A 20,613-nucleotide genomic window follows, 5' to 3' on the forward strand; every position below is an offset into this window, starting at 1 on the left:
TTGTGTTGACTGAATAAAGGCGTTACTTAGTGTAATATTTTAAAAGTAATTTGCAGTTACGAAATTTGTATACTTTTTTCGGTGAAATTATTAGTAAATCTGTAGTGTTGAATATTTTTCCTTATAAGAAATATATTTTAAATTGTTATCAATGTTTTTACTCTTCCATATCGTTGTTTATTGGTAACAAGCCTCTGTAATTTGTTTTCTACTTCTAAAGAACGGTTCTCAATTAATTTGGAGCTTATCTATTGTTTATTTGTTAGGCAAGCGTTAACAAACTGATATTAACAATGAACAACCCAATCAGCTGTTACTCACCAGTTGCATTTCCCAAGAAACCGGTTGCGCGATTCAGTGGTATTCATCAAACTGTAAACTTTTATGGTATTTTTTGGGCAAGTCTTTTTAGTTTTTTTTTTTAATTTGCTGCTTAACAGTTAATATATCGGCTAAATAGTTTTTGTTTAATAGTTTAACGGAATTATTTTGTTGTATTGCATAATTGATAAAAGATTATATTTAAATTTTTAAAAATAATACCAGTTTGACCGGTATATGAGATTTGATATTACAATTTTAAAAGTTTGTTTCGGTATATTTTATTTCCTAAATTGTTTTGAAAATTAACCATTTCGTAATTACAAAATAAGATGTTTATGTTTTGGCGTGAATATTTAGAAAATATCAACGTATTTCAACAAGTGTAACCAGCCACCCACAAAATATGTCAATATTATTGCACGACTTAAATAGTACATTTTGAAAGGCAGCTTACGGTCACGCTGGCTTGCAGTTAAACCGCAATGTTGTGCAGGTAACAACGCGTCGTGCGTTGTATAGTTTGTCACCTGTTTGCTCGAACCGTTGAAAATAAAGGTGTGGAAGTATTTGAAAATTAACCCGTCGTTTTGGTCGTTACGAATTCGCGCGTGTGTTCGTGCGTTCGTGTGCCGTGAAAGTACAAAATTATAATAAATTTGATTAGCGACAGTGCAAAAAAAGGGGAAAAAACTAAAGCCAAACGTGTGCAAATATAAATATACCTATAAGTACATATATATGAGTGTACGCTAGTGAGTGTGTGTTTGTGCTTAAGAATTCCGAGAAAGAACAACAACAACAACTTCTAAGATGTCAAACAATCGTCGCAGAGTGCGTACCATTGATTACGCTGCCCTCCAAGGCCTGCAACTGTCAGCGGTGGCGATGAAGGCAACAACGACGACGGCGATGTCGCCGCCAGCACAAACAGAAGCAGTGACAGAAACAGAAGCAGAGCAGTCACCTACAGCTCCTTTGCCGACTACAGTTTTAGAGTCACCTCCAGGCCCACCTCCCGTGCCACCAATCAGATTACGTCGTGAACTCAATGTGGATGAGGATGCAAGGTAAGCAGACGGAGATGAAGGTAGAGTGAGAGAGTGAGATGAAGTGGTTTTTGATTATGATGTACAGTTTGTTGTTTTTGTTGCCAATGCCGGCGTCGCGAGTCGTCGAGAAAAACCCAAAAGCACAACAACAACAACAACATCAGCTTAAACACGCGTGCACATAAGTATTTGTGCGAGTGTGGAGCTTTAGTATGTGTATGTGTGTTTGTATTCGCTTGAACGATGGTGTATTTGTTTTTTTTTTTATCTTTTGATATTTCTTTTCATTTTGCTCCCGCATATTTCGTTAGCTCCATTTGTCCAAAACGTAAACAACGTGTTTTTTAAAGCTGCGCTTTTGTTGCGTTATTTGCGTTTTCTTTTATGCCAATTGCAATTGTTGTTGTTCGAGCGCCAGCAAAAAATCAAAACGAAAAAAATCGAAAACAAAAATTGAAACTGCAAGACAGCAATAAAAATGTAAATTTGGCTTGAAATTCAACACTCGTTGCGACTGTGGCATTCAGCGTATATGTGTGTGTGTATAAATAAATGTACATCGCAGTTCTGGGGCCGGCTGAAAAAAAATCGGGGTCTTTCAAGATATTTGCTGATAAGAAAGCCATTTGCCTGATAAGACAACACACACATGTATGCGAATAAACATACATATATCTAAGACAGTTTTTACCTTTTCCGCTACGATTATTCATGCCCCACACACACACACTCGCACACACAACATTCTTGGCATGTGTGTGTGAAGAGCATGTTTTGATTTGTCGCGTGGTTTGAGTGTGATACATGTTTCTTATGAAAATTTCACACATCTTTTTTAATTCATTTTTTTCGATCGCTGCTTTTAGCACAAAATAAAAACGTCAAACATAAAATATCCGAAGGTGAGGAGTGGGTGAGGGGGGAAGCTATTGAAATTTAGTGAATTTCATTATTGCTCCTCCTTCGCCGCTTTCTCACTTGTTCTTCTTCCTCCTCAGTCTGCGATACCAGTTTTATTTTTTTTCGCTGTATAACGGTGATGATCGGGGTGAAGGCTGCTGAAGTTAAAACGCGTTTAATTCAAAGACACACACACACAGATACGTATGCAGCAATGTATGCGTTTGTGTGGACGTGTGCTTGCACATTTTGCTTTGTTAACCTCTTTCGTTATGCGTTGAAGCTCAAAGCGAAAAACCAATTCTGTTTTGTAAATCGAATTCGCTTTCTTCTCAATCTTCCAAGTTCCAGTCGAACGTCAATGGAATTCCTTAGCACCTCAGCTCGCTGACTGTCTGTCTCTCTGTCTCGCTCTTTCTGTGGGGTAACTGTAGTTTGCCAACGTCTCGCTTTGGAATGACGAACACACACTCACGTAGTCCCAAAATGGCGTTTGCTTGCGGCGGCACGATCAATGCCGAATTCCCATGCATTGCACTTGAACTTCAAATGGACCATCAACATCTGTTGCGCTCCCTTTCACTCTTACAACTTACACGTGTGGTTATCTCTGTCTTGCAAATACGCAAGCAAAATACACGCAATAGTAATGTCGTAATTACGTATGTTTGTTGGTGCATGTGTAATTACACATTTGATAAGCATAATTATGATACATGCAAAACATTTCCGCAATTCAAGCACACACTTACAAACAAAAACACACTTACGTCTTCTATGAACTGCGAAGTTCGCATTTTTCAAAATTATTTTCTTGTATACAAAATTCTTGTTCATAAACTTTTGCTTAAGCAATTGGGAAAAAGTGCGAGAAATACTTTCGATATGGTTGCATTAATAAACATACAATGTTCAAATACAACGTACAAGTGTAAAATTGATTTATGAAGAAATAACAAACATTGCAGCCAACTTACAAAGCTTAAATATTATAATATTGCGAGCGTAAAATTGTATATTTTCTTATTTTTGTAGATTAAAATTTGCTAGACTTTTTATTTTTAAATGCAAACTAAAGATAAACAAAGACATTAATTTCCCAATTTATTGAAATTTATAGTGCCAAAAAGGGGTAAACAAACTGATAAAAAAACACGCCAGAAGGCTCTATTTAATTGCAGCTTAATCGTCGACTATCTATGATAATGCCCACTGTACATATCGCTTAATCGTCGACTATCTGCGATTATACCCACTGTACGTGTTTAATTAAATATACTTATTATGCGGCTGGCAATGATAACGAAATCATAAATAAATGGTTGATGTAATGTTTATATATGTACGATTCTACATACATTAAATGCGAAACAATTAGGTCCTCTAGGGACCTGTTGCAAGGCCCCAATGTGTCACATTTATATAAATAAACTAGGAGCTAACATAGTCATTACTACTTAAATAGCTACTTTTATTTGAAAGTATAATTAGATCTTTTGTTCAACTTTGAGCGTATATAGAAATGAATTAAAAGCGAAATTCATTATGGAAAACGAATGAACAAAAAGACATATGGTCAATTTGTTTAGTCTTGTCCCAGGTTGAAAAATTGGAAATAGATTATTTTTTGTACAAATAGATTTGCTCATTTTATAGATATGATCTATTGATTATTTACAATGTTGTTGCTATCAATTAGTGTTTGTTATCGAACTTTGTAGTTGAAAAACCTTTAACCTTCATTTGTTGTATACTAAACTTAAACACACGGTGCGTATGCATAATACTTATGTGATGTATACGCATCGTTGGCCATAAATCTGATGATATTGTCTAAAATTGAAAGCAATCGAGTAAACACAGCTGCTAATAAGTTGTGTGCGTACATAATAAAAATTTCATAAATTAACAATAATAAATAAATACTCTCGCCACAAACAAAATAGCAATAACAATCGCTTGCTTGATCTGCCGCCAGTTCGATCATATCGAACATGTAGAGAGAGAGAGAGTAAGAGAGCGAACGCCGCTTTGTTACGCTTTGCTTAACTTGCGTTCCACATGTTCTACCACTCTCGCTCGCGCTCTCACGGTTACTTGCACTCAAGTTCCACTCGTGCTATCTCACACTGCCACCCACAAAAATTCACTCTCGCAACACGCTAGCTCGCTCTTGCTTTCTCGTTCTACTGCTGTGCTGTCTCCACAACAAGCAGGCTGACAATTGGAATTGGATGACTCTTTTTTTTCTGGGTCTGAGGTCCGCATGCCGTCGATTAGTTTGTCGCGCTTGGCTGTGGGCTGCAGTCGCCGCGACGCGTCGCTGCTCCTCCGTACATTAATTATACATGTGAACATACAAACTCACACACACTCACACGTATACCGTGAAGGTATGTGTGTGCGTGCACATTCAATGTGAGACTGTGTATGACTATTCTCTGTGTACTATACACAACACAGAGACTACTACATGGGCTACATTTTTTGTGTGTTAAAGTGCTAATAAATTGACTCTCAGTCTGCCGCCGCAATTCAATTCGCAGCGACAATGGCCTCAGCAAGTGGTCGCTGTCTCTGCTTGGTTTATCCAAACGCGATTTGATTTCGGCTACGGTTACGGTTATACAAATTGTGCTTATGTGCGTTTGTGCGTGTGTGCGTGTGTTTTCATTTCTCATCTTTGCGACGCTCTTTTCTTTTTTTCTGTGTTTACATTGTGAAATTCAAAGCGCGCGTTGCAATTTTTTTGGGGGAAGCGTGTGAACTTTGCGCCTGCCCAGCGACAATAACAACTATAATCACTTTGGGTTCCACTGTTGTTCCCTTTGCACACTCATCGCTCAGCAGCAGAGCGGAATCTGCTGGTGTGTGTGTGTCTGTGTGTTTACTGTCGCGTGTCTGTGTGTTTGCGTTTGATTACAAGTGTTGTCACAGTCGCCCCCCTTGCCCCTTTTACATTACACTTACAATTACACTTGCAAGTGCATAACTTCAATAGTATTTTTCACTCGTTTAGAAATCACATTTGTGAAATTAAAAGCTAACAACAATAACACAAGAACAACAACAACAGCGACGTCAAAGTCGATTGACACTTGTCAAATATTATCAAAAAGAGTTTTATCTCTATACTCGCAGTCCACAGTGGCTGCGAAACTGTGCCAAGTGCTCATCAAACTGTGAAGCAGCCGAAATGCCGCGTAAAAAAGTAAGTGAAAATTGCAGATTATGGCATAAAACGTAAATCTGATGAAACAGTGCAGGAAAATGTGGTGTGATTTCCCCGCCCCTCTTTTCCATATGTGTATATAAATCAAATCAGCAATGAAATTAAAGCATAATTAGAGGCGTGACAAGCGGCTGTCTGCTGTAAGCTGGCGATAAACAATCGATAAGATAATAATAGCAAACGATCCAGTTTCCGCCTCCACCTTTCCGCCCTCGTCCTCCATGTCCGCCTACCTGCCCTAAACGGGCTTATGTCCATATTTGCCTGGCTTATCGGAGCCCAAACAGCAGTTGCTGGCCAATTAGTGCAACAATTAGTTGCTGCCTGTTCTGTGCTGGGCTGTGCTGCTGATGATCGAATGATTCTCACACACAACAATATCCCAATTTTACTCTAGGGTGGAATACCGGGTCAAACAGACGCCATCGCGTCCCATGCAGATGGGCAACGGTCGCATCGGCACCTTGGAGGAGGATCTGCATCCAGAAGATGAGCTGGCCCACTATGATGTGTTTGGCTCAACGCCGCCGCGAACCCGTCAAAAGATCAAGAATCGTGACTGGGAACGCAAACAGAAAGTGGCCACAATTGTTGCGTAAGTAGTTTGCCATATTGCAATTCCACATTTTCTGGGATTTTGGATTTATTTGTTGTGTGTGTGTGTCCTGCATTCTCAAACATTAATCAATCTCTTTTATTGAAATTCCATTTGACTCATTGATTCATTTAATAAAGTATCAAATAATCTTTTACAAAATGTTGTGTGGGTGTTTGTCGGTGTGTTTGTCCTAACTAACTGTTTATTCATGGATCCATCTGGTGTGGGAAGAAAGAAAACAAAAATTAACTTTATGGGGATTTTTAGTAAATATCTTTTTCCCTTCAAAATATATTATATTATGTTCTTCACATGGTTTGTCTTTAATTTCATTAATCTTCTGAAGTGGAAAAGTTCAAATTGGCTTCAACACGTTTTTTTCTTATAAATTCCCGTTCCATTGTGAAATATAAATATTTTTTTCAAATAAAGTAATCACTAAAGAAAAAGTAACCGAATTTACTTGGATGCTTATATCATTTAAAGGTTTTAAGCACACTTGTTTAGCTGCCAATCGAGTTGACTTACGTTGAAATATAATTATATTATTTTAATTGCCTTGTTGAGGGTGTGACTCAGTTTACTTAACTTCGTTTGTTTGCCTTACATCTGTCTGCCCGTCTGTCTGTCTGGTTTTACGTTCATATCTCGTGATTTTTAGCAGCTCGAACTACCTAAATTTTGTGTAATACCAATAAAGAAATGTAACTAAGGTTTAATATCGATTTAGCAGTCCATAACACAATGAATTTTGCGTATAAGTGTTATTTGCAAATAAGCCGAAATCTGGCTAAATGCCAATTGATGTGGTAATGAAAAATATTTGACCAGTGACTCAAATATTTAAACAATGAAACGTATAAGAAAATATAGATTTTACTGTGTCTAGACTAATTTAATATTGCTTTTAAATCAACTCAATATCGATTACAAGTTGTCAAAAAGGCTGATGAATGTTCATTTAATAAAATGAAATGCAAAGTTGTAAATTTTATGCACTTTGCTTACATTAAAAAGCAAATTTTTTAAGTTTTCGATAGTGTTCCTTTGCTGTTTTCTCAAAAGTTATCTTCTATTTCAATATAATTAAAATGTAATCAAAATTGGAATACTTTTTCTCCTTAAAAATTGTTTAAAAACGGGTATTCTTTTGTGATTTCATTTTCGTAATATGTATGTTTTTTTAAATACATTTTTATAATACTTATTCCAATATTCAATTACTTATCAGTGATCATACCTTAAATACAGAAAGTTTATCTTTGCTTTGCCTCACTGTCTAAAGGCTTCTCTAATGCGTGTTTTGTTTCTGAGAAGAATAACATTGATGGCCCATAAGTGAAAACAATTTTTGCATCAAAGAATTTAAACAATGATCTAATCATTCATTCATTCCAAGACAGGCGCCACGCTTCAGTGACGCAGTGTTGTTTGTGCTTTGAGCTTCGGTTTGACGCTCAGACTTTGGTTGAGGTAGGCGAGAGATGTCCCATTAATAATAATGCCCCTGACGATCCCCATTATACGTCATAAAAACCAAACAAACTGACTCAAGTCTACGAATAAGTTTGGTTTCAAGCATTTAATGTGTGCCATTAAAAAAAAACCTAATTTGTGCTGACGTTCTTTGTGAAAGCATTTTAATCAATTGCGATATGCATTTCTCTCTCTTTGATTCACAGCTCCACAGATGCGCCTGCGAGCGTGGGAGGCACACCCAAGAAGGGAATGACGCGGATGGCACGATCACGGGTCCAGCGACGTAACACGATGGATTGCGCGCTTCTCAACGAAATGTTCGTCAACGACGAAGGCAAGCGCACCGATAAGCGATTGCAATCGCTGCTGCGCGACTCAGAGCGTGAGATGAAGAACTCGCTGGCGACGGCGACGTTGGTGCCGCCGCGTGGTAATAGCTTCCACGAAGGCGCGCACCCCCAAGAGGCACTCGATAAGATTATGCCACTCAGTTCAGAGGTGTCGGCGCCGCTGCCAATGCGCATTGCCTCTAAGGTGGTGGAGAGTTGTAATCGCTATCGTTGTGTCTCCTCACGACCAATTGGCTGTCGATCATCGGCGCCTCCTTTAGCATTTGCTCCACAGTTGCCACAGCTGCCGCAGTTGGGCACGACGGATGGCAAACAGACGCCGGGATTAGCCAAGCGCAAGGATTTCCATGAGACGTTCGCCAATCTGATTAAGCTGGGCAGCGTGGACAGGCAGGATGCACGACTGTCGCAGGAGGAGCACACGTGGCAGACGGAGCTCAAGGATCTCATCTGGCTGGAGTTGCAGGCGTGGCAGGCCGATCGCACCGTTGAGCAGCAGGACAAGTATCTGTTCGAGGCGCGTCACGGGGTCTCCGATTTGCTGACCCAAATCATTAGCTACAAGTTCCAGCCGCGCTATCGTCGCGAGCCCAGTTTGCTGAGCCTCGACAGCGGCATACACTCTGATGCCAATTCCAATGCCAGCTGTAAGTATAGTTTACTATCCGCTTGCATTCCCTATACTAATTTTACTGCCTTTTGTAGCTCCTTTGCCGAGCAAAATGTGTCAGGGTTGCATGTCGCTGTACTGCAAGGATTGCATGGATCAGCAGGAGTTGGCACTGCGCGAAGTTGAGGATCTGCTGACGCGACTCGAGGCCGCCGAAGCGTTGTATCCCTCGTCTCAGGCGATGGGTTTGTTGCATCCCATCTATAAGTCACAGAGCTTTGTGGGACGCATCAAGTCAATGTGTTTGTGGTACAACATTACCAAGCAGAACAAGCTTAAGCTCAGCATACTGGGTAGAATACTAGCCAGGTGAGTAGACTGACTGATAAATAATTCTATATAACTAATAAATTGTTGTTTCTCATAGACTGCAGGATGTCAAGTTCTCGTGGCCGGTGCAAACATCCTACAGGGGAACGGACAGCGGTAACTCGTCCGCCTCGGGCGTGGACAACGAAAACGATTCGGCTGTGAATTCCATGGACTCCTCGAAGCCACCCAGCGTGGCGGGTAATGGTCAAGGAGCTCGACGTGGTTGCGGCATGTCCTGTGCTCGCGTGCAGTTCATGCTGAACGATTCGACGCATGTGCCGGGCGAGGCTTCGAGCAGCAATGAGTAAGTGCTGCATTTGTTGCTTTAAACTCAGTGCTAATTTCTTTTCTCCCATTCTAGATCGACATCGACAGAAGTTAGTCAGCTGTCCAACGATTTGCAGCATAGCCAATTGCGCAAGAATTCAATGCACGACATCAACATCTTTAGTGTGGAGCCGCTAGGCACCTCGAGCAACGACTGCAACGGCGAACAGTCATCGGGATTGTATCGCAAGTTCATCGAGAATGTGCTGAAGTGTCGCGGACTCGCCAAGTCCTTGGCTTTCCTCCACCAATTGCACAATGTGGCGCTTTACAAGGCGCACATTGCACTGGAGAAACCGGGCGCCGAGGATGTGGAAGACTTTGAGCTAGAGTCCGAGCCCATTGATTCGAATGTGCCGCGCATGGATCCGCAGATTAGTCACGAACAAATTGTCGAGCTACGCACTTATGGCTATTGGAGCGAGGAGGCGCAATCGATCAATCTGCCCTCGTACATTCCCACATTTGTGTTCCTCAGCGGCATTCCGTTGCAGTTCATGCACGAGTTCTTACGCATGCGTCTCGAGACGCGTCCGGTGCGCCCCAATCCTCTTAGTCTCGAGCAGCTCATGAAGGAACTGCGCGAGGGTCTCACGCTGGCGTTGACGCATCGTGAGCGTTATCAACGTCACATTACGACGGCGCTGGCTGAGAACGAATCGGAACTGGTTAGCTACATTAATATACTAAATCAATACGATGCGACAGTGCGCAAAACGTTTGAGCTTTACTTGGATTATATCGATCAATTGGTGCTCGTTGCGGTGCCGGAAACGAACCAGAAATCGGTGCTGGAGAAGGAATGGATGTTCACCAAGCTCATCAGTCCCATGATCAAGGGCATGCATACCCTCGCTTCCCAAAAGTTTTGCGGCATCATTAGCAAACTGTTGCGTAGCATTGCCAAGCGTCTGATTCAGCGTTCTGCTGAGCTGGATGAACAGATTGCGGGCACGGCGCACAGCAACAACGATAACGAGGAGCTGAAATGGCAACTGCTTACCATTTGTCGCGAGACGCAGGCGCTGCTCACCGAGGAGCGTGAACGTTCCATCAAGGTGCTCTTTTTTGCCAAGACCTTTTGTCGTGACGTGGAGACAACGGACTTTCATCGCGAGCACTACGAGCACGATGTGGCCAATCATCAGCATGATTTCATATGTTCGGATGTGAAGGCTGCATTTAAGTTGCTGCAGGAGGATGTGCTTGAGGTGCGCAACAAACTAACGGAGATTATCAAAGGTGTGCAGCATCGGTGTTGTCTCAACAACATGCAGGATCTGGACGAACAGGATCGCCTGGCTGTGCTTTCGCGCACGCGCGAAATCCTGCATCAGGGATACAAGTTTGGCTTCGAGTACCACAAGGATGTGATACGACTGTTCGAGCAGCGCATCATGGACCAAAAGGACAGCTCTCACACCGTGGAATTGGCACTGGGCATCATCTCGTTCGCCAAGATGTGGATGCACTTTGTGATGGAGCGTTGCGAGCGTGGGCGTGGCATGCGTCCGCGCTGGGCTTCGCAGGGTCTTGAGTTCCTGATGCTCGCCTGCGATCTGCAGATCACACAGCATCTGAACGATCGGCAGTTCGAGGAGCTGAAACAGCAAATGGATCGTTGCATTTCGCATGTGATTGGCATCACTTCCGAGCCGGAGAAGGTGGCGCGCAAGAAAGCATCGCCACGCACACGCAAGACATCGTCGCCAGCGACAAGTCGCTCCCGAACACCGACACGCACTCCCATGTCCGCTGGCGTTGTGCTGAATCCCAATACGCCGCCGCTTCTGTCGCCGCCATACAACAAGCTGCTGTATCCACAGTTCAGTCTCAAGGAGGAGATGCTGCAGCAGAGCTCGGCCACATACAGTTCCGTGGACAGCACCGACTACGTGGAGGCGCCACTTGGAGGCGCTAACGGTGAGCTGCGACTGCTGGTGCCACAGACGCCGCCCATTTCCTTGGCGTCTGGCAAGAGCAGCAGCAACTCGACGCCGCTTGCCTCGCGACATGAGCGAGTGCGCGATGCGGTCAATCGACTGGACTTAGATTTGGAAGAGCATTTGCGAGAACGTCGTCTCATTGGCCAGGTTAAGGCGCTTAATTCGTGCGACAAGGTGCAGATACGTGCGCGTAGCGTCAACTTCCGCTGGCATCGGGGCATCAAGATTGGCCAAGGGCGCTTTGGAAAAGTCTACACGGCTGTCAACAACAATTCAGGCGAACTGATGGCCATGAAGGAGATTGCCATACAGCCGGGCGAGACGCGTGCGTTGAAGAATGTCGCCGAGGAGCTGAAGATATTGGAGGGCATCAAGCACAAGAATCTGGTGCGTTACTATGGCATCGAAGTGCATCGCGAGGAGCTGCTTATCTTCATGGAACTCTGCTCCGAGGGCACACTCGAGTCGCTGGTTGAGCTGACTGGCGGTTTGCCAGAAGCGCTGGCGCGTCGCTTCACGGCACAGCTGCTCTCCGGTGTGGCCGAGCTGCATAAGCACGGCATTGTGCATCGGGACATCAAGACGGCAAACATATTCCTTGTCGATGGCAGCAACAGTCTGAAGTTGGGTGACTTTGGGTCGGCGGTCAAGATACAAGCGCACACCACAGTGCCGGGTGAGCTGCAAGGTTATGTGGGCACTCAGGCCTACATGGCGCCAGAGGTGTTTACCAAGACGAATAGCGATGGCCATGGACGCGCTGCCGATATCTGGTCGGTGGGTTGCGTTGTCGTCGAAATGGCCTCGGGCAAGGTAAGTGTGCGAGTTAGCTGATAAGCTGACGATAACAGCAACAAATGATGCAAGAACGTGAAACATACGAGTAAATTTTTTTGGGTTTTTCTGTTGTTGTAGCGTCCCTGGGCACAGTTTGATTCCAATTTCCAAATCATGTTCAAAGTGGGCATGGGCGAAAAGCCCCAGGCACCGGAGAGTCTCTCGCAGGAGGGTCACGAGTTCATCGACAACTGTCTGCAGCACGATCCCAAGTTACGTATGACGGCCATGGAACTGCTCGAGCAGAACTTTTGCAAGGTAAGTTAAAGACAATTGACGCAATTTACCCAATTAAACTAATCGATGCACTTTGCTTTACCAGTCTGGCCGCGATGAGGAGTACAGCACCGAACAGTTGCAGGCGCAAATGCGAGGCTCCTTCAGGCGCAACGTGGTGCAGACTTAGATGCAAGGATTGAAATGAAAATGTGTATCTACGCGTACTAAATACTTATTACTACTATATACTATTGTCATATTTGTTATCGATTGCACACACGCTATATAAGTGTGTGAATATATGTGCGTGTGCATTGTATATCTGTGTGTGTGCTTGAGTGTGTAAATGTATGATTCGAATGTGTGTGTATGTGTTTATAATTTATGTGAGGTCGAGCTGTGCAATGGCCGTGCTTAGTTTTTATTCTGGACAATAAAATATCCTATGAATATTTGTAAAGCACAAGAAACCGCACAATCAATCCTAATCCAAGAATCCTTATCGGCCAAAATCAATAAGAAATTAAAAGAAAATTCATGGAATTGATTTGCAAATTTATTAAATTCTTGTTGGCAATTGAAACTTAAAGTTCAATTGAATTCGGGATTTACTTTCCAGCATAGTTGGGGTAGATTGTGCTCACTTGAGGTGACTCAATGGTAGTTGGAGCAGCTGGGGGTCCATCCGGTCCAGCTGGTGCGCCGGCGTCACCGTTGGGTGGTGTTGGAGCCGCTGTGGGAATTGGTGGAATTTCCTGGGCCTTGATCAAAGGCATAGTGCAGAGCACGATAGCCAGGAAGAGGCTCAGCAGCAATTGGAAGACTGTAACAAAGGATAATCCTATGATCAATTCCATTCGAGACGATTCGCTTTTCTTACTCACATTTCATGTTGATGGATTTTCGTTGACTGTTGTGGCGATGTGGTCAACGTGTGACTTTTATGCCTAACGCAATTTCCATGAATTTGTCTTCTTGTTTCTTTTTTTAATTAATTGAAAAGATTATCGTTGGGTTTATCTTTCGGCGCTTATCGTGGACGGTTTGAATGAATATAATATTGGATATGCGTCTATTTGGATTCTTGGAACCAAATATGTATCTATGACTAAGACGTCGCATACATACTGACGAATGAAGTATATATACGAGTATGTACATACATACATATATTACGTAGGTCAAGATAGCGAAACAAGGGGATTTCCAATGCAATGTTCTCATTTATTTTTCTTGTCTGTTTTTGCAATTGTTAGCATGCATTAACGTTGAACCAAGTTTAACTAAACAATGTACAGCATAGTTGGAGTTTTTTTTGGGATTGTGGGAAGATTTAACAGTTTAACGAATACATAAGAATTTAATACAGTACATATATAGCAACAATGAACACAGCAACTAGTTAAATTCAATTATATAAGTGGTACATAAGTAATATTCTCTATGACACTTTTTTCCTTTAACATTTCCATATATCAGAAGTTCTCTTTTATGTATAAGTATATATATATATATATATTAATATATATGTAGATAGATGTATAACATACTCGTAATTTCTTTACTACAAAACAACATTTCGACAATTAGTACAATATATTCATAAACATATAGGTAAAATATATATTCATTCATATTCGTTCTGCTTGATATGTTTCGACCTTTTTATTTTTTTCGGTAAAGGGTATATAAATTTATTGATATGTATTGTTACTTTTCAAGTCTATAATACGTACAATGATTTGCCAATTTAGTGTAGTATTATTCTTTTCTTTGTATTTAGTTTAACATCAACATTTATTCATCTAAAAAGCCATTGTGATATCTTTGCCATCAACAATAATATAATTTTTGTAATTTTTTTATTTTCATCAGTTTTTTCCATTAAACAGCAACAGAACGATAGTTGTAACAAGCATTTGCATAATATACATACATGTATGTATATATTTTAAATTTGTAATAACATTTCGTATATTTCGTGAGGGAAATTCAAACACAACATTGAACAAATAGTATTGCATACTTTTGAGCGGCTGCACTACAGTGGCGGCCAAATTGATGGTTACACTGCTTGTTGAACAGGCTTAAGCTTCTCTAACACGGCTAATAATAATATTGCATAATTAACACATTCAATTAACAGCACTAACAGTTTTTGCGCATAAAATTGATCTAAAACATTTAATTGACTAGAGTTGCTCTTTGTCATCTACTAAGTAGTTAGTTAATTCAGTTAGTTTAGTTCAAGTTTTCTTCGATTGGTTAAGGGAAGGGGAATTAAAGCAAATGAGTTGCATAGTTTTCATTTTTCGTTTTCAAATATGATTATGTATAGGTATGATTGACATCAGTCGAACAATCAATCTCATTTAGTTTGATATGATTGCTGACAACTCTCGAAAGTTTCCAATAAACTGATGACGTCATGTGGACGCTAGTTAACTACGGTTTACATTTACATTACAAACACAACGCGTTTAGTCGTCGTATATAGTCAGGGATCTTCAAGGATCAACAGTTGCTAAGGTACGTTTACTGATATGTTTCGTTATATTGGGAATCCAATCATCTCTAATCCTGCAACAGATCCCGCATAATGTCCAGCGAATCCTGCAGCGATTTGGCATAACGCGAGGCGCTCGTATCCTCGCATGCATAGAATGCCGACACGCAGAATACAATCTGATCCGTGTGTGGATTGTAGGAGCAGCCATAGCCACGAGGCGTTACCGGACCGTAACCCATGAAGCTATCCGTCGAGCAGGCGACCTAAAGTTAAATCAAATTGCATTTGAGAGAGATGTAAAACAAGTCTTGGGAGAAGTGAAGAGTGCAGTTTTAAGAAGCTTTGGCTTACGTGAGGAGCTGTTGTGGGTGCTGTGGTGCAAAGATTAGACAATTAGACAATATACAAAATTGGTGCACAAAGTTAAATGAAAGAGTGAGTGGTGCTTTGGTGCCGTGAAAGGTGCTTGACACAGAGAGTGATCAATGCTCGATACCTGGCTGGTGGACAACAGGAAGCATTGCGATATCTTGTACGCTTCGTCGGTGAAGAGTTCGTGCAGTTCGCCGGTGACCTCCAGGCTAGCTTCGCGCAAACCCAACAGCGGTATATCGATGCCATTGCCCAGAATATTCTTCACCATCACCTCAGTCTGGCGGGCGACAGCGCAGCGGAATAATTCCCGCAGATGGTCCTTCTACAAAGAGTGACAACAATTGAAATTGATGTTAAAGTAAGGATGGAAATGACTTACGCTATAAATGCTAAATTTGACTTTGCGAGCATCCTCCTCGTCGTCCTCGCGATCGCTCTCCAGCGGCACATTCGCCCCTTCACCCTGGCACATGGCCTTGGCCCATTCCAAAGCCTCGGAGCTGGCAGCGCGTATGCAGTCCACGCGACCCTAAAGAACCAATTAATCAATCAATTTGAAATGATAAAATAAAGATATGGGCTCGCTTACGTGTAGGAAGCGCCTGGTGGAAGCACTCTCGTAAGTGGCCACCAGATGACCATAGAGTCTGCAATTAGTTGAAATGTTTTAAGCTCAGATTTCCGTTTGATATTCGGAGACTTACTTGAAGTGGGCCAGCTGCAGGGACAGCTGTATGTAGACATCCGGGCTGACCTGGCAGGATTTGATAAAGTTCTTGCCATATCCCTTGTAGCGATACACATAAAAGTCCAGATTATCGATGGCCTTGTCCACTGTGATGGCCGCCTGAGTGAAACGTTGCTGCACCTGGGCATTCACATGCCACTCGAGGCGCTCGGGCGGTGGCAAGTGATGCTGTGGCATGCCGTTGTCATCGGCCGGATGATCCAAGATCTTCTTGTAGATCTTCTCGAGCAACTGCACCACAGCAATGCCCTCGGATGTGGAGTGCTCGTAGCAAAGACCCCAAGTGCCATCTGTGCAGATGATGAGCTGTTGAGGTTAAGTGGATATTGCATTTATTAATCGAGTATTTAATGACAATTCAAGATTAACTAATTAAAAAAAGATTTAATCGAAGGCTTAACGAAAATTATATATTCGCAGCACACATTAGAGCAGCTCAATTATGGCAATTAAACATATTTATATTAAATTATTTTGTAATTTATAATTTCAAATGTAACCTATGTTTAATTAATATATCGAGTAATTACGACAACTATAGTAAATTTGCAGCAGACGATACAGCAAAATAATTAAATATACTAGATAATTGTATTTATTTATTTTCCAATTTCTAATCAAATTACATTTTAAACTATTACTCTGGCTGCAATTAAGTTAGCAATTGGCACCAATTGTTTGTCAATATAAAAATAAAGAAATTAAATTAATAACAATAAATAACATTAGAAAAATACAAACAAGTATATTTTTAATGTTTCCAATTGGAATTTAAACCAAACAATAAATTAAGTATACGCATAAAATTATGAAATTCAAAATATGTATGTGCATTTTAATATTATATTCGCAATTTAAGGCAAATGAAAAATAAAGCAAGGAAATAAAATATAAAGTTTATGATTAAACGTTTCAAGTTTAAAGATTCATAAAGATTCAACGCAAATACAAAATGTAGAATACACAAATACACCATGTGTAAAATATATACATTTAAATAACTATTTTATTTTCAATACAACTTTGATATTAGAAATATTACAACATAGAATAGTAAATTAAAAATAATTTAATAAATTTGGGAGTATTTACACGTTAACTATCTATACTATATAGTACATACCTGCATTGTCTTGTCGAACCAGCGATTGCCGGAGTTGAACTCGCTGCCGCCTCCATGGATCATCTCGTGTGCCATGTTGGTCTCGTCGCGTTCGCCGGCAGTGTGCACAGTGGGCGTGGCACCGCTGAAGCCGCGTGCATTGAAATTTACACCCAGCGGCTCGTCGAGACAGAGCACAAGCAGCGCCGTCTCAATCAGCTCCAGATTGCGTTGATTGCGTTCATCCAGCTGCAGGGCCTCACGATCCTGAGCCCAACGAGTGCGCGGCTCTGCAGTGAGAAGTCCAATGGGCGCCGGCTTGCCGGCCTGACAGGGAGCATCGCTGAGCACGTAAAGGATCTGCGAAGCAATCTCGCTCTCCGACAGCTTGCCACGATCGTTGGCCTGCAGCACAACGCAATACATCTGGTTGCGACAGATGACGACCACATGGCGATCCTCATCGCTGTCAATGGGTTTCTCACGGGGCGTCAAGTACTGCGAGTCACGCTCCACGCCCGGACGACGACAGGAGCCCAGTAGACGATAGTATTGGGCCATGCAGAGCGGCTGATTCTTCTCACGAGACGCGGTGCGCTCCAGCGGTAGCTCGCCGCTGTCCAGCATCTCCTTGTGGGCGACAATGCCATCGAGCAGACGGGCTGCAAAGTGGGCGACATCGTGGACGGTGCGGAAGCGACGGGGCGGAAAGACCATGCCAGGATTCGAGTTAATCGGCAAGGGGATGCGGACATTCATGTACATGTCGTTGAGCCAGTAATAGTAGGCCTAAAAGATGTGGAGGTGTGTGTGTGTGTGTGTGTGTGTGGGATGTACAAAACATGGAAATGACATTACAAATTCAATTAGTGCTCAATGACATTGATGATAATAATGTTCTGGGTGGGGTCGAATTTCTCTGAATATTTCGGGGCGTTATCATTGGGCGTGCGATAAGGCATCGATCGCAGATCTAAGATCTTGATTGATAGCGCACATCAACCATGTATAAATAGTGGCCAGGGATGGCAATGGGAAGTCAGTACAAAAGCTTCATCTACCATCAACGGATACCCCAAGCTCCACTACACAAACCAGCCAAGATGAAAGGTAACAACTACCTAAATACATTTTGTTCTGGCATCCTATTCAATTTCCTTCACTTGCAGTATTCGCTCTGACTCTGCTCAGCCTATTGGCTTTGTCGCAGGCTCGCCTGGACTACAAGCTGCAGTGCACCCGCGAGGAGGTTGGCATCCGCTGGCCCAGCTACTTCAGCAACTCGGAGTACTTTGTCTGTCAGAGCATCTTCGGCAGCCAGCTGACTGTCCATTGTCCCGCCGGTGAGGTATTTTCCTTTGTGCTGCAACAGTGTGCCGCCCCAGCTTTGTATGTGCCCGCTCCACCCATGGACTCGTTGCCCACAGCAGCACCCATCACCACCCACTTGATCGATGAGGTGCCACCAGTATTGGGACCACAGCCAGTTGTTCATGAGCTGCCTCTGACTCATCATGAGGAGCACGAGCCTGTTGTCAATGCTCTGCCTTTGGACCCCACACCACCAACCCCACCCACTGAGCCACCAACGCCACCCACCGTTGTTGCTGAGGCCCCCAAGCCAGGCAAGCGTCCAGTTCCTCCTCCACCATCGGCACAGAAGGCTAGCGCCAAGAAGCCATCGGCTCCAGCTCCAGCCAAGGCTGCCGCCAAGAAGCCAGCTGCTGCTGCTCCAGCAAAGGCGGCCAAGAAGCCCACGCCACCCAGCAAGGGACAGAAGAAAGCCTAAGACAACTACACAACAATAACTCTTTCCTCACCATGCGGGGGAAGCAGCAACAGAATCTATACTAAGAAATCTATTAACAAGCGGAATTTCATTCAAAACTTCATTCCAAAAACAAACACAAATAGCAACAAATAAATATCTAACTGCAATTCATATATATTTCCGACTACCGTCATTGAAAACTATTACGTCTTGGAACTTTTGGGAAGTTTTGGGAGTTCCTACAACTTTGGAACTGGTATTCCCAGTACACCATTATAATAGTCTAATAAATCTATTAGTTAATTGTTCTTGTCAACAAAAATATCGAAAGCAGTCGACACTTTAAATTGATTGATGTTTGATAGAGTCGAAAATGCAGCAGAAATCGAGTGTAACGACGGCCTAATACCCTTTATTTCTCTTCTGTAGAGTGCATTTGGTTTTCTCCTACTACTCCTACTACCATTAAAAATATATGAGTTAAACTTTTTATGCAGTTTTTCACTTTTAAAGTGACAGATATAACATTTTTATTATGTTTGCTAATTCTATATTTTTCCTTTTTTATTTAAATGCAATTTCCTAATTTTATGACACGAAAACCATAAAAACTTTTATGTGTTAAACTGTTATATGCAAACATATAAACTTGTTAGCCTTTAAAGACGCTAGAATTAAATATTTTAGTTACATTTTCTAAATGAAAAACATTTTTTGTTTATAATTTGTGTTTTATTTTAGAATTTTCTTTTTAAGAATCTTTCTTCTAAAATGTTGTATTTCTTAAATTAAATTATATTTTATGATGACATTTTAAATTAAAATTGTCAGATTTTATTTATTTTTTATCATTTATTATTTACTTTAGTGACATGAAATTTATCGGAAACTTGTAATTTTATTATTATAATGGGCATTTTGAAATGTTATCACACTATAGTAAATATATATTGTTCATCACTATGACTATTAAACATTTCTAATTATATATGCTTATCTATATTGAACTTCTAAGATAATCATGTTATATAGAATATCATCATAGATCAAATTAAATGTTGCACTCATAACTATAGTATTGATTTTTGCTATAAATGAAAGGGTAGAATAAACTATTTTTTCGACAAATTTAGTTATTAAATTATTAATATTTTACTAGATTTGGTTACTATGTAAACGATTAAAGTTACTAATCTGTATTCGTGCATTATTATACAATAGGAAAGTGTGATCCCCCTGAATTTTAATGAGAGATTGTTCTGAATTTGACACAATTACTTCCGTTATTATTGAATTTCCGAAGAAAGACATCGCTATGTTTATCGCACACTCACACTTGACAGTCGATTGAATAAGGTTGTGAATCGTTGTGAAAATGATATGAACGTTATTAGCGGCAAATAGACAATAAATGTTCGTTAGCAAAATATAGTATGATAATGATAATGATGATGACATTTACCGCAAAAGAATTGCCTATTTGAGACTTTCGAGTACTCGAACTCGCACTCATAGATGATTCAAACGCCATGCTAATTGTCATGCAATGTCAAGAATGAAACTACTCTTGCTATCGAACGATTATTCAATCATTACGATTGTAGTTTTTCGCTGGTGTCGTTACGTTATCTTTGGCCCAAAGATTACCCAGGTTACACAGACATCGATGAAGGAGCGGTGAATAGAGAGAGAGGGAAGCATGGGGTGGAGCAGCCTAAAACGCATTTCAATTAGGCAAGTTAGTCGCTTGGCATTTTGATTTCGATTTCCATTTTAATTTTGGCACAAGGCCCGCGGTACGACATGAATTAATCTAGACGAGCGAACTGATTACAGAATGTTGAACAAGTGCGCCAAACTTTGAG

The 20,613-nt window shown here is 41.5% G+C and overlaps 3 protein-coding genes across 4 annotated transcripts in view; 2 read left to right on the top strand and 1 right to left on the bottom strand.

The window, feature by feature from the left end:
- Positions 1-800: 800 nt before the first annotated feature.
- Positions 801-12,709, top strand: LOC132787477 (mitogen-activated protein kinase kinase kinase 4). Of its 2 annotated transcripts, XM_060794528.1 has the most exons (8): positions 801-1,391; positions 5,903-6,100; positions 7,786-8,579; positions 8,638-8,911; positions 8,970-9,218; positions 9,276-12,000; positions 12,103-12,282; positions 12,347-12,709. In XM_060794528.1, exons 1-8 carry the CDS (start codon positions 1,135-1,137, stop codon positions 12,428-12,430), a joined length of 4,761 nt encoding a protein of 1,586 aa, XP_060650511.1. In that variant the 5' UTR covers positions 801-1,134; the 3' UTR covers positions 12,431-12,709. The 2 variants fall into 2 exon arrangements, with proteins under 2 accessions (XP_060650511.1, XP_060650512.1); XM_060794529.1 differs by lacking the exon at positions 5,903-6,100.
- Positions 12,710-12,781: 72 nt separating this feature from the next.
- LOC132787479 (choline O-acetyltransferase) overlaps positions 12,782-20,613 on the bottom strand; it is a gene marked incomplete at its 5' end in the record, with an annotated part of 28,580 nt that continues 20,748 nt past the window's right edge. Inside the window, 7 exons of the mRNA XM_060794531.1 lie at positions 12,782-13,066; positions 13,128-15,015; positions 15,249-15,449; positions 15,507-15,656; positions 15,717-15,774; positions 15,832-16,181; positions 16,999-17,766. Of these exons, the coding sequence (XP_060650514.1) occupies positions 14,818-15,015; positions 15,249-15,449; positions 15,507-15,656; positions 15,717-15,774; positions 15,832-16,181; positions 16,999-17,766 (1,725 nt within the window). The remainder of the gene's footprint in view (positions 13,067-13,127; positions 15,016-15,248; positions 15,450-15,506; positions 15,657-15,716; positions 15,775-15,831; positions 16,182-16,998; positions 17,767-20,613) is intronic.
- On the top strand, positions 17,985-18,921 carry LOC132787480 (uncharacterized). Its single transcript, XM_060794532.1, has 2 exons — positions 17,985-18,087; positions 18,147-18,921. The coding sequence occupies exons 1-2, from the start codon at positions 18,003-18,005 to the stop codon at positions 18,764-18,766; spliced, it is 705 nt and encodes a 234-aa protein (XP_060650515.1). The 5' UTR covers positions 17,985-18,002; the 3' UTR covers positions 18,767-18,921.

The sequence above is a fragment of the Drosophila nasuta genome, chromosome 2R (assembly GCF_023558535.2).
Source record: "Drosophila nasuta strain 15112-1781.00 chromosome 2R, ASM2355853v1, whole genome shotgun sequence".
Classification (NCBI taxonomy): domain Eukaryota; kingdom Metazoa; phylum Arthropoda; class Insecta; order Diptera; family Drosophilidae; genus Drosophila; species Drosophila nasuta.